Below are 13,749 nucleotides of genomic sequence, written 5' to 3' on the forward strand. Positions count from 1 at the left end.
TTTGCTATGTGGGACTTTTCCTCACTGGAACTCACCATAGCCTCCAGCTGTGGCTTCCAGATTCAGCATGTGTCAAGTCGACCTCAGGGACGGGGACAATATGGCCTTCAAATAATTGTATCAACACGCATACCTGGTATTCTGAAATCAATCTCTCTCTCTCTCTCTCTCTCTCTCTCTCTCTCTCTCTCTCTCTCTCTCTCTCTCTCTCTCTCTTTCACACACACACACACACACACACATGCTGGGCCCAAGTGGCCTCGGAAAGCCCCCATCAGAGGCTGTTTGGGGGCTTTGGAGACCTTCTCAGAGCCTGACAGTGACCCTTTCCCACTGCCCAGCAACATTTCTGGCTTCCCCACCTGTTTCTGGTTTTAGTGCCACTAGGACACAAGCTTGTTATTTTCATAGCTTTCCAGTCCAGTGCCCCCAGCACCCAGAAGTGGGGTGTGTCAGGTGAGTCTTTCCTCCTGAGAAGGCAGCCGGCCCAGCCCTGTCTCCTCAGAGTCCTCCCTGCTCATTCCTGTGAGGCCTCACGCCAGGCCTGGAATTCTAAAGAAAGAGGAGAAACGGCCACTCGCTTCCACACCATTTCCTCCTGCTGCCTTTCAGGGGAGACTTCTGAGCCCTCAGCACCCCCGGAGTCTGGGCTAGCTTAGGGCCTAGAGCCCCCAAAGATACACAAGAGTCTAAGTGGAATTTCTTTAATTGGCTTATGAGTTGGAAGCTCCTGCACATCCACCCCGTGTCTGTTGATGCATCAATCTAGGCCACTGGGCCCCTTTCTCTCATCCCCCAGTGGTCTGGGATCCCTGAGAGCACCCCTGAAGCTTTGGGGGAAGAGCTGGGACCTGTCAAGATTTAGGGAACAGACGGGCGGACTGGCTGGGAAAACTGGTTTACTCTGAGGCTCTGGACCAGGTGGACCCAATCCCACTATGGAAGGGAAAGTTAGGCACAGCCTGATCCGAATGGGGTCGGGCGGAGTCCCCTTTTGGGCCATAGTCCAGAGCAGCAAGCCGGGACCCACTCCAGTTCCATCCTGCGTCCCCCCATCACTGCTGTGTGGGAGCTCCAGACTCCTTCCCAGGCCTCACGTGGCGGCGGCGGAGACAGATGTGGACTTACTTCAGGTTGCAGTACAGATACATGGACACGATCATGGCCGCCAGCTGAAGGGGGAGGAACAGGGATGGCACAGATTAAAACTTCAGTCCCCTGCCCTGATGCACTGGATACTGTTGTCAGTCGGCCTCCTCCAGGAAGTCCTTAGCCCTGGTCCAGCGGGTATGTCCCACCCCAGCTTCTTCACCCCCTCTTACCTCCAGGCCCCCAATTCCAGCCGCCACAGCACCCACTGCCACGGCATTGGTCCTGATGTCGGTCAGAAGCTGTTTGAAGCAGCCCTTGGGGGGAGGGAGGAGAACACCCGTCAGCCTTGGCTCCCTCTCAGGCCAGTGGGCCCCCCAGCCTCCAACCCTGCCCCCCAGCCCCAACCTGGACGTGCTGCTCCTCTGCTTTCTCCTTGGTGCAGGCTCCCATGGCCGTGCCATTGGCGCTGAGGCAACAGAATGGGGGAAATACGTGTTTCTCTTGGAAGAAGGGGGAGTCCTCAAAATCCGTGTAGTTGTTGAAGCCACAGCACTTGAGCTGGAGACGAGGAGAGGGAGGTCAGGGGGCCTCAGCAGGGGCTTCATCCAACCATGCACAGAACTCCCCCCTCCCCCACCTTACCTCCTTCATGGTGGTGTTCCAGACTTCAGTGAAGTCTTTCTGGGAACCGTAATCCTTCTTGATTGTGGGCACTATCAGCAGCTCAAGGAAGTTCTCAGCCTGGCAGGGGGTGCCCAGGAAAGTTTCCATCCCAGCCTCCAGGGCCATCCCATCCCTCCTCCGCACCCAGGCCTCTGCCAACCTGCCCCATCCCTGCCACTCACCATTGTGGTGTACACCAAGGCGACCACAGCAGCAGCGACCTCGGCGATGAAGATGAGGAGGAGGATGAAGAAGAACTGAGGAGGGAGTAGGGCTGCGTTGTTGGGGGAGACAGGCCCCTGTGCCTTCCTAGCCCACACCCACCCCCCTCGTGAAAGGAAGCTTGGACAACTTTTGCTGAGAACGCTGGAGTCCAGAGCAGGGTTTGGGAATCCTCTGGCCCCGGTGTCAAGGGTGAGGGGCCCCTGGGGTGTCGTCTTGGGACAGTGGAGCAGGGCAGGACTCACCATCATGAGGGCGCACTTGCTCTCAGACTGAGCCCCATAGCAGCCCAGGAAACCGAGCGCAAAGAGCACAGCGCCGGCCGCGATGAGGAAGTAGCCCACGTTGACAAACTGCATGGCACTGGATGACAGCGGCCCGAAGATCTTCAGGAAGGACGCCCCATCAACGGACACCCAGATGCCCACCGCCAACAGGACCACGCCACAGAGCTGGGAACAGAGAGGGAGGCTTTGCAGACGTCCGGACAAGCAGCTCCCTACCCGATGGTCAGGGAGCTGCGAGATGGGAAACTCCCCCAACCCCTTACTGGAGAGTAAGCCCTGGAGGGAGGAAAGACACTGATCAGGGGCAGAAGGACGGGCCCTGGACATTCAGAGCCAGCGCCAGGCTGCACACCACCTTGGCAGGGAGAAAGGTGCAGGGCTTCCAGAAACAGCCGGGGAGCGGGGAGCAAGGATTTCCCTTGTCCCGCTCACTGCCAGGATCATGTCATATGGCTGGGAGTGAAAACCTGACCCAACCCCCTACTCCCCCACCCACCCACCCCCGGTTTGTCTCTGGCCAGTGAGTGTCCAGAACTGCTCTGTCTATGCATAAAAGGAAAGGAGCGGGGTTGCGCTGAGCTGGCACCACAGCCACCATGGCAACACAGGCGGGGTTGGGCTGACACCTGCTCCCAACCTTGGTGACCGTGGTGGAGAGAGGGAATGGACATTCCCCCCCTCCAACATGCTCCAGGATCTCCAGGGCCTGCCCTTCATCTTAGCCTTTCACTCTCTTTGCCTCACAGAAACTGAGGCACCAGAGCTCTCTTAGAGGTTCTCTGCCCCAACCCAAAACCTCGGACTCTGAAGAACCAGACTGGGAAGCAGGGCACTGCCCAGTCTCGCGGTTTCAGGAGCAAAGCCTCACTGGTCTGTTCCCCCGAGGCTGAGTCAGCCTGATACCATGTTGGCGCCCAGGCCCCACTTTGCAGCCCTATACACTGAGGCTGGGACTGGGAGTGACTGGATGGTAGGCATGTTTGCCCAAGGACAGAAAACTGGGGCCTGCAGGGTCAAATTTCAAGGAGTCTCAGACCGGCCCTGCCCAGTCTGGCAAGGCCTGGACAAGGGAGGACAGAAACCAAACCGGATTTGCCTTTAACCCCCCTCGGGCCAGAACCCTGGCTCTCCCTCCAAATCTCCAAAATCCCGCTGACTTCTCTAAATACATGGATAGAGGTTAGTTCGCAAGGAAGCCCAGACACAGGCCACTGGGGTGTTAGAGTTGACTCACCCCACACTGCCCGAGTCATCGGCACATCACCCACATTTCCACCTTCCTTTCTGTTCACTCCGACCTACTCTAACATGGCTCCAAGGTCTCCGGGCCGAGCGGCTCCTGAGGCCTTATGCTCCAATGACGTCTTGTTCTCCTCGACTACCCCTGCTACTCCCATTGCTCTTTCTCCATCGGCTTTCTGTCTTTATTTTTTTAATTTATTTTTTATTTTTTTGCTTTTTGGGTCACACCCGATGATGCACAGCAGTCACTCCTGGCTCTGCACTCAGGAATTATCCCTGGCGGTGCTCAGGGGACCATATGGGATTCTGGGACTCGAACCCGGGTCGGCCGCGTGCAAGGCAAATACCCTACCCGCTGTGCCATCGCTCCAGCCCCTCCATCGGCTTTGTGGGGAATGCTTTTTCTTTATTGCTTAGAAGTTTCCTGAAGTGAGTCTCCCCAAGTGCTCACACACACCCATGGTTTCAGTGCCCATGACTGGGACACTTGACTCGCAGTGCCCAACTTCAGCCTGCGCTGCAATCCCAGTGGGGGCCCCATGCCTGTGGAACCCGCACTCCCTCTCCCCGGGACTCACTCCTGAGAGTGAGCATGTTGTCCAGAACTTTGCCTCCCTTCTCCCATCCCTCTGCCCCCCTCTCAGAGCTCTGCCCATAGTTTTTTCATCTCCAGGATTCATGCCTGATTGCTCAACTCCTGCAAACAAGCCTATATATATAATCTCTTCCTGGTTTTCGAACACTGGGTCTTTCCATTTGTGAATTTCCTCCCTTGCTGCTTACTCCACAGTCTTCTCGGACCAGGAGATCAAATCCCTTGAAAGGCTCTCCTGGCCCTGGGCTAGGATCAGTCAGACCTACCGGGTTGCTCCTGTTCGCCTGAAGGGCCTGCTGGGCCTGAGGTCCTTGAGGGCAGAGAAAGATCTGGCACCCCAGCACTTAGCACAGGATCAAACGTGTATCGAGTGAATAGTGCTGCTTGAGGCACAGCTCTGCCGCGAGGATGAATCTGGGTCCTCTCCTTACCAAGGCCCTGACCATACAGAGTTCAGTAAACTACCTTTCATGCGGACCCTCCACCCACTGGGACCCCAGTGCCTGTCCAAAGGGGCAAAGCGCCCAGTTCACCTGCCCTGTCCTATTGGCTTGAAACTTCCTGGAAGGCAGATGCCCGGGACTTCACCACAGCCCGGTGTCGATTCGACCAGGCAGACCAGGACCCTGCTGCAGGGGACGCTGCTGCAGCCCCTCCCGAGGGGATCTTGTGGGACAATGCAGGCAACGCTGGCTGTGCGCTTGGTGACCCGCCCAGTGGGGAGACCCAGAGCCCCCACCAAGCCCGCACTTACAAAGATGAGCATATTGAAGATGATCATCATGGTCTTGATGAAACTGAAGCACTGCATGGTGGCTCCTGGAAGGCAGAGAGTCGGAAGTGAGCCCCCGGCTCCCTTCCCCGGGCGGGCCTGGCCTTGCACCAGACCACACCAGACCTCAGGGGCCTGCGCCCCGAGAACACCAGGTTTTCTTGGGAAGATGGGGAAACTGACTCCCAGGACTCAGCAAGGACTCTCCCCACTTGCTATCCTGACACCCCCCCCCCCACCCGCCCTGCACTGCTCAGACTCTACCAGCACCTGCCACTGGCATATCCCAACACCCCAGTTACCTCTCGGGCGCCTCCAGCCTGACTCCACACTACAGATCACTCTATGTCCTTCCCTGGCAACTGGTCACCTGGGTCCCGCCCCAAACCAACCAGAGATCCTTCCAGAACCCTCCCCAGGACGCCTCTGGCCAGCGCCCCCCGCCCCTCAACTTGTTTCCAGATGGACTGCATTTCACAGGAGAAACCAGCCTCTGCGCTCACCTGTTCAGGGCTGTCGAGAGTGAATTCTAAGGGCGGGTTCCGCGGAGGCTCCCGAGGGGCAGCTCAAGGGCGGCCGCCGGGCGGGCAGACAGGGTGCAGGCTGCGGGCGCTCACCTGCGGGAGGCAGGTGCTTTAAGGGCGCCTTTCGCCCGCCCCCGCGCCCCACCCCGCCTGGTGGTTGGCGGCCCCTGGCCCCTGCTGCCCCCTGCTGCCCAGAGCGCCGTCCCCTCCGCAGCCGCAGCCTCCTGGCAGCAACGTCCATCCTGGTGAAAGACGGGAGACGAGTGACCCCCCCGCCGCCCCATTTCTGTGTGTCTTGCATCACAGAAGTAAACCGACCCCCCCGAGAGGCTCCTTCGTCCGCGGACACACTCGCGCACAGCCTCGGAGTGGCGGGCACACGCTGGGGACGCAAGCTGCCGCCTCCCACCTCCCGCGCGGGCACATCTGGGACAGCCGGTGCTCGGCGCCTCGCCGCACACTTTCTAGGAAAGGGTCCGGTCTGGGCAGCTTCCCGTCTTCTCTGAGTTGCAAATGACTCCTAGACCTTGTTCTTCTACAAAACCTCCTGTCCCCTTTCTCCTCCCCAGATTTTTCCTCTCCGCCCTCCGGCTTGGCAACTTCCCAGCTCCCGTCCTCTCCTAGCCGTCTCTGCACCCCTTCCCCCAGCAGGTGGCACAACAGTCCCACAAAAGCGGCACCCTCAAGCCTGAAGACCCTTTTTCATCCATCCTTTCTGGTTTGCTGTCCCACCCCAACACTCTGGCTGTGATGATGCCGGAAAGGTTTGGCAACCAAGAGACTCTGGCCAAGTGCCAGAGTCTGGTTCTGTGGATTTTAGCAACGTGCCCCTGGAGACAGTTCTTAGAGTTGGTTTTAAGTCTCTAGTTCCTGGTCTGTATGTAAAATAGAACATCATGAGGCTTTTGTTGTCGTTCTTTGTTTGGGGATTACGCCCAGCAGTGTTTGGGCAGTGTTCGGGTGGTTGCTCTAAGGATCATGTGGCTGGTGCTGGGGAATGAACCTCGGTCACCCACAGGCAAAGTATGTGCTCCAGCTCTGAGCTGTCTGCCTGGCCCAGTTAGATAGTTTTTTTGGGTTTGATTTTGGTGTCATACCCAGTGGTGCTGGAGGACCATGAGATGAAGGGGATTGAACCAGGGTCACACCCGGCGATGCACAAGGGTTACTACTGGCTCTGCACTTAGGAATTACTCCTGGCGGTGCGCAGGGGACCATATGGGATGCTGGGATTCGAACCCGGGTTGGCCATGTGCAAGGCAAACGCTCTACTCGCTGTGCTTTCACTCTAGCCTCAGCTTTGTTTTGTTTTGGGACCTCTGCCTGACCTTTAATGCAGAAGGAAGTGACCAGGAGTGAGAACATCAGAGAGGGGAGGGTCACAGTTGAAGAGAAAGGATGGAAGAAGTTGGTTTGAAAGTCTGCCATGCTGGGGATTGAACCCAGGAGCTCACACAATGCAAGGGAAGCTTCTAGTGTCTCTTCCACTGCTCCCTACATTTCCTCATAACCCAAACCAATATCTATGGCACTTGAATTACTCACAGACATGTGCTGAGGTACAAAAAATTTGAGTTGTCCAACACAGATTCTCAGCTGAAGCTGAGCAAGGGCCAGGCTCCTTCTTGTTCCAGCTTTCTCACTGCTAACAAGTGTTCTTCCTGTGGTCCATGTTGTATCACATTTTTTATTATTGTTGTTGGGGGTGGGGCACACTTGTGCAGTGTCCAGGAGCCACTCCTGGTGGTGCTGAGGGGACCACATCATGCCAGGGATCAAATCTGGGGATTTTGAATGAAAACCAGTGCTCCAGGGGCTGGAGCGATAGCACAGCAGGTAGGGCGTTTGCCTTGCACATGGCCTACCCAGGTTCGATTCCCAGCATCCCATATGGTCCCCTGAGCACCACCAGGAGTAATTCCTGAGTGCAAAGCCAGGAGTAACCCCTGTGCAATGCCAGGTGTGACCCCCCCAAAAAAAAGCAAACACACACACACACACACACAAAAAAAAAAAAAAAACCAAAAACAAAAACAGTGCTCCAGCCCTTTGGGACATCTCCTAGACACTGTCACACTATTTTGTGTGTGTGGGGGGGAGGGGTCACTCATACCCAGTGGAGCTCAGGGATTACTCCTGACCCTGTGCTCAGGGATCACTCCTGGCAGGGGTTAGGGAACTTTATCTGATGCTAGGGATTGAACCGGGGTCCACGGCAGGCAAAGCAAGCACCCTTCCTGCTCTACTATGGCTCCAGCCCACTTTGTTTTTGTGGTTGTTGTTGAGTATGTGTTTAAGGGCCCATTTGAGATGGTGCTGGTGAAGGTATACATGGGGTACATACTGGGCACTGCTAGAAGTGAGGCATGTGGTGACATGGACTGAACTCAGACACTGACAGCAAATGCCGGGAACATGGTCAACCACTTGAGCTATGAGCTATCTCCCAGTCTAACATTTCTGTGATTTTATGGGTGATTTTGCTGTTCAAAATGGCCTTGGGGCAGGGGCCGGAGAGATAATACAGTGGATAAAATTCTTGCCTTGTTTGCAGCTGGTCAGGTTCCATCCCTGGCCCAGGGGGCAGAGAGATAGCAAGTGGATACTGTGCTGGCCTTGCATGCAGCTGACCAGGTTCCATCCCGGGCCCAGCATCACCAGGACTGACTCCTGAGTGCATAACCAGGAGTAGGATCTGAGCACAGCAGGGTGTGGCCCCAAAACAAATAAACAAACCAAAAAACAAAGATATACTGGCCCTTGGGGAGAAAGCTAAAGGGCTGGAGTTCGTGCTCTGCGTGTGGAAAGTTCAATCCCTGGCAGTACTGAGGAGTGATCCTGAGGCACCTTCTTTGACTAGCCCCAAGTTTGATCCAGTGTGATCCCCCTCCCCCACCAAAAACCAAACCAAACCAAAGCAAAAAAATGGCCCTCAGGCAAAATGTGTGAATACTGTCTGGTGTTCCCAAGCACAGACAGAGTGTGTAACACACAGGAAGTGAGTGTGTTAGATAAACTTCACTCAGCAGAAGTTAAATTGTTGCTGGCTGAGAGCTCAATGCTTATCACTGAACAATGTATTTTAAAGTAGGTGTCTTAGTAAAGGACTCTCCTTAACTGTTGGTAAGAATGCCGACTGGTCCAACCTTTTTGGAAAAATATATGGACATTCCTCAAAAAACTAGAAATTGAGCTCTCATTTGATACAGCATACCAGTTCTGGGAATATACCCTGGGGGCCCAAAAAAAAAAAAACGGCAGAAACACCATCTGCACTCCTATGTTCATTGCAACATTATTCACAATAGCTAGAATCTGGAAACAATCCAAGTGCCCAAGAACAGATGAATGAATAAAGAAACTATAGTACATCTACACAGTGGAATACTACACAGCTGTTAAAAATGAAGTAATGAAATTTGCCTATAAGTGGATGTACATGGAAAGTACCAAGCTGAGTGCAATGACTCAGAAGGAGAGGGACAGATATAGAATGACGGCATTCATTTATGGGAAATAAAAAATATATATAGTAGCAGACTACTATCCATGGCCAGGGAAAATGGGGACTAGGAGGATTGGTCAATGGTTGAAATCAACCACAAGTGTGTGTGGGGTGAGGGTAGGTAAGATAGAAAAGGAACCAGTATGACAATAATAGCTAGGAATGACCACAATGGACAAGAATTGAGTGTCAAAAGTAGGCAAAGGGATATTCCTGATAGCCTATTAGTATCTACATTGCAAACCACAATGCCCAAAAGGGGGGGAGAGGAAGAAAGAGAGAGGGAGGGAGGGAGAGAGAGAGACAGAGACAGAGACAGAGACAGACAGGAGAGAGGAGAGAGAGAGACAGAGAGAGAGACAGAAAGAGAGGGGAAATGTACACTGGTGAAGGGATGGGTGTTGTATGACTGATGGGTATTGTATGCTGTATGTTGAGTCATACAACATAGGTTTTAGTCATAACTGAAACCTAATCATGAACAGCTTTGTAAGGGTCTATATCATAGTGATTCAATGAAAAAGCAGTACGTGTCTTACGGGTAGAGTGATAGTATATCTGCCTTGTATGCAGCTGACCAGGGTTAGAGCTGAGAGTAATTCCTGAGAACAGCCAGGTGTGTCCCCCAAACACAAAATAAACAAAAAAGGAAGTGTCTTGGCCAGGGACACAGCTTGTTGGCAGGGCACAGACTTCACATTTGTGAGTCCCTGGGCTTGATCCCTGGCATCACTCCTCCCCCAAACAAATCTGATATCTTTAAATAGAAACACATAGGAAACTAGGTTATGTACTAAGTGATCAATTGACAAAAATGCCATGCCAGAGGCTGGTAGGCATATAACCAGATATTCTCTGAGAAGAGTTGGCTCACTAGTTATCAAGAATACCAAGAATTAAATATCTGGGGCTGGAGCTATAGTACAGCAGGTAGAGTGTTTGCTTTGCATACAGCCGACCCGGGTTCAATCCCCAGCATCCCATATGGTCCCCCGAGCACCGCCAGGAGTAATTTCTGAGTGCAGAGCCAGGAGTAACCCCTGAGCACTGCCGGGTGTGACCCAAAAAGCAAAATAATAATAATAATAATAATAATAAAATTAAATGTCTAAAATAGGGGTTAGAGTGATAGTATGGCTGGTAGGGCACTTGCCTTGCACAGGGCTGACCTGGATTCTGTCCCTAGCGTCCTATATGGTTCCCTGAGCCTTGCCAGGAATAATCCCTTATGCAGAGCCAGGAATAAGTCCTGGATGTGACCCTTCTCCCCTCCAAAAACCTAAATGCCACAAATGTCTCTGAAATAGGAATAGTGACAGAATCTCCTTGGAGGGTTATTGGGAGATTCGCTGGGATGTTTGATAAAGTACATGGCACGTGTCACACCGCAAGTGCCCAATGAGCACTGTCAATACTGTACTCGTTGATGAATGAGAAAGAGATTGTGTCTTTCCCAGAGTTCTTTCTCGAAGGGGGCCAAGCCGAGGTTCCCAGACTCTTGGGCTGGCCTCAGCAGGGAAGGAGGCTGCCTCAGGGGGTGGGGGCTGGGACCTGGATGCCGCACCTCACCTGCACGCACACTCAGGATGTCATAGAGGCCCTGGGCTGCTCTAGCCACAGCGCCCTGAGCACACCACAGAAACTCCCTCTGTCCATGGGGCCTTCACAGCTGCTCCGTGCCCCTCGGCCCGGGGGCTTAAGTTCCACCAGGAGGGGTCTGGGCTGGCCCAGACCTCGGTTTCCCAAGATGTTCAAGTGCAGCCGCAGAAGGTACCGTCAGAAAGCACAAGGCCCCATGGACACCTCTCCAGCCTCTAATCTTGCTGCCAGGGCCAGGGAAATCAACAGCAGCCTCCTCACCAGCATGTGGCTCTTCCCACCCCAAGGTGAGGGGGCCACGGACAAATGGGATCACTGAAGCTTTGCCCACCTTAGCCTGGCCTGGAGCTCTACCTGCTGTGGAGTTCCACCCTAGAGGAATGGAGGGCGTGTAGACGGCAGGCGCCAAGGGCCCGGTGCCTTACAGCGCAACACATTGCCCTGAAGGGGGGGACTTGGGGAGGTGGGTGACCCTAAGGGCTCCTAGAACCTTTGCCTTTTTCATGCTCTTCCCTCCTCTTCCTCTCTTCAGTTCTTAGACGCCTCTATCAATACGGGAGTCTTCTGATAGTCTAGAAATGCCCAGAAACGAACGAACCAGGAAGTTTGGCTGTTTCTGGACCTCCATCTCCTAGGAACCTCGGGTCCTGAACAACAGATAAACGAAGTCACTTCTGCCCTGCTTGCCTCATCCATTCTGGTTTCCTTCCTTCCTTCCTTCCTTCCTTCCTTTCTTTCTTTCTTTCTTTCTTTCTTTCTTTCTTTCTTTCTTTCTTTCTTTCTTTCTTTCTTTCTTTCTTTCTTTCTTTCTTTCTTTCTTTCTCTCTCTCTTTTTCTTTCTTTCTCTCTCTCTTTCTTTCTTCCTTCCTTCCTTCCTTTCTTTCTTTCTTTCTTTCTTTCTTTCTTTCTTTCTTTCTTTCTTTCTTTCTTTCTTTCTTTCTGTCTTTTTTTCTTTCTCTCTCTTTTTCTTTCTTTCTCTCTCTCTTTCTTTCTATCTTTCTCTCTTTCTTTTGTTCTTTCTTCTTTTCTTTTCTTTTCTTTTTCTCTCTTTTTTTTTTTTGGGTCATCTCCAGCAGTGCTCAGGGGCTACTCTCAGCTGGGTGCTCCTGGGACCATGCGAGAGATGCCAGAGATGAAACTCAGGGCTCCTGCTTGCGAAGCCCGTGCTCCAGGCTACTGAGCACCCTCCGTCATCCCTGTTCTGAGGTTTTCCTGCTGACTATGCAGGGACTGAGGGCAGGATTGGGGCTGAATGTTCTCAGGGCCAGGCTTTAATGATAGCAGCAGGGATCACAGTTAATGGAAGACAGGACAAAGCCAGCCACACGCGCCATCTCTCCATCTTCGGTTTCAGCATTTGATCTGTCCTAGGGGGCGGGGGGGGGGGGGTGCTTTTTTCTTGTGTTCCCTTAGCACAGGTTAAAAGGGTTGACAACGAGTATCTTTTTTTTTTTTTTTGGTTTAGGGATCACACCCAGTGGGGTTTAGGGGTTAATCCTGTCTCTGCACTCAGGGGTAACTCTCGGTGGGTTTGGAGGACTTTATGAGGTGCCAGGGATCAAACCCGGGTTAGATGCATGCAAGGCAAGCCCCCTATCCACTGTACTATGGCTCTATCCCCTCCATGGAGGACATCTTGGGGGTTAAGGGAGACAGGTCCTTGGGGAGTGAGGCAGAGATTCAGATCAGAAAAAGGATGAAAGATTTTGCTCTTGGAGTATCACCTACAAGTGGTCGTGTGGGAGCTGCTCTCTGAGCCTACAGGGGTCTGTGCTCAAGCCTAGCTGCTAGTGAGTGAGCAAGAGGCCGGCTCAGAGGAGGGCAAGCAGTCAAGTGGCTGCAAGCTGCAAGTCCCTTAGCCATGGAATGTTCCTGGAAGCGGCCTGTGTGTGTCAAATGTGTCTAGGAGGGTCTGGGTTGCCACAGAGAAAGGGCACTGACTCGCTTAAGAATGAAGGCCAGGAGGGAGGCAGGAGTCCTCCTGAAAGAGAACAGGGCTAGTTTTGGCCCCCCAGCCATTTTCTGGGGTAATTTCCCAATGATTAATATGCAGGGAGAGAGAGGGTGAGACTAAGTTTGAGTCCAGAGGTGGGAGGGTTTGAAGCACTGGGCCTGGGGATTTTCCATTTGCATTTCTGGGTGTGACAGTGTGTCAGCTACAGCGGTGACACCAGGTTTCTGCGGGGAGACTCTATGTGGGGCTGAATCTCAGTGGCTGCTGCAGTGTGAGGGACTCTGCCTCTAACGCCTGGCTCCAGGGGTCAGACTCCCTGTCCTGAGGTCTAGGGCTCCTGCCCTGAATGGGGGCAGGGAGTGACTCCTGATTTTCGGGGCTGGCCCAGGGGTTTCTGTCTATAGAAGATGGAATGTATCTCTGACCTTCCGTGCTCAGGCTGACCGGAGAATGAGTTTCCTGGGGAGTGGGGGTGGGGGCCAGCAGCAGAGCACCCAGACACTGCTGGACAGGAAACGAGGTTCCTCCGGAGATGAGGGGTAGGGCAGGAGGGAATGGAGGCTGAGTGAACCTCAGTTGGAACTGGAAGGTGGCTGGTCTAGTGCCTAAGGTCCACAAGGTGGCCCACTCCGAGACAGACACACGGGAGCACAGGGACTCACAAACATACATGCATGCGTGCAGCCGTGTGCCCCTGACCAGAGCCATGCACTGACCCCCATGCACATGAAGCCAATCCACAGGTCTCTTGGAGCAACCCATGGCCACGTTTATACACGCATGCACCTTACAGACACCCAGAGGGCCAGACCCACGCAGCCAGACCCATGCAAAGCCTGCACACAAACATGCTGCTGCAACACTCACCACGCTTCCCTGCCCCTTCGGCTCTGGGACCCAGAAGCCTCCCTCCCCCTCTGAATGTGTATGTGTATGCACGCATGCCCACACTCGTGTCGGTGTGTATCTGTGCGTGTGTGAGAGAGCCAGAAAGAGAGGGGTGCTGAGCTGTGGGAACCCGATGACATCATTGCTTCCAGCTATTTTTAGCTCCCTCTGCAATGACGGCTGTTCTGTGCCCCTCCCCCGCCAGGTTCCCAGCTCTCCTCCCCCTCCAGCTCCCAGAGGCTGCAGCAGCCAGTGGGCCCCTCACCCCCACCTCCCCAGTTGAGGTGACCTCCCGAACGACTGGGGATGGCTCACTCCCTCTCGCTCCCCTGAGAACCCGGGCTATTAGGCGGGAGGAAGTGTGGCAGCTGCTTGGAGCAGGGGCCTGGGTAGGTGGGCAGGCTGG

At 54.0% G+C, this 13,749-nt stretch overlaps 2 protein-coding genes across 7 annotated transcripts; one reads left to right on the forward strand and one right to left on the reverse strand.

Moving 5' to 3' along the window:
* Positions 1-688: 688 nt before the first annotated feature.
* TSPAN1 (tetraspanin 1) lies at positions 689-13,439 on the reverse strand. Of its 6 annotated transcripts, none has more exons than XM_055138582.1 (9): positions 13,323-13,439; positions 5,377-5,490; positions 4,856-4,920; positions 2,223-2,429; positions 1,938-2,012; positions 1,735-1,833; positions 1,498-1,650; positions 1,323-1,406; positions 689-1,172 (listed from the first exon to the last, which is right to left on the reverse strand). In XM_055138582.1, exons 3-9 carry the CDS (start codon positions 4,910-4,912, stop codon positions 1,125-1,127), a joined length of 723 nt encoding a protein of 240 aa, XP_054994557.1. In that variant the 5' UTR covers positions 4,913-4,920; positions 5,377-5,490; positions 13,323-13,439; the 3' UTR covers positions 689-1,124. The 6 variants fall into 6 exon arrangements, with proteins under 6 accessions (XP_054994557.1, XP_004620591.1, XP_054994556.1 ...); XM_004620534.2 differs by having other exon boundaries at positions 5,377-5,639; XM_055138581.1 differs by lacking the exon at positions 13,323-13,439 and adding an exon at positions 6,943-7,058 and having other exon boundaries at positions 5,377-5,639.
* P3R3URF (PIK3R3 upstream open reading frame) lies at positions 10,069-11,231 on the forward strand. Its single transcript, XM_055138586.1, has one exon. It carries the CDS (start codon positions 10,329-10,331, stop codon positions 10,818-10,820), a length of 492 nt encoding a protein of 163 aa, XP_054994561.1. The 5' UTR covers positions 10,069-10,328; the 3' UTR covers positions 10,821-11,231.
* Positions 13,440-13,749: the final 310 nt, after the last annotated feature.

This window comes from Sorex araneus, chromosome 5 (assembly GCF_027595985.1).
Source record: "Sorex araneus isolate mSorAra2 chromosome 5, mSorAra2.pri, whole genome shotgun sequence".
In the NCBI taxonomy this organism is placed as follows: Eukaryota; Metazoa; Chordata; class Mammalia; order Eulipotyphla; family Soricidae; genus Sorex; species Sorex araneus.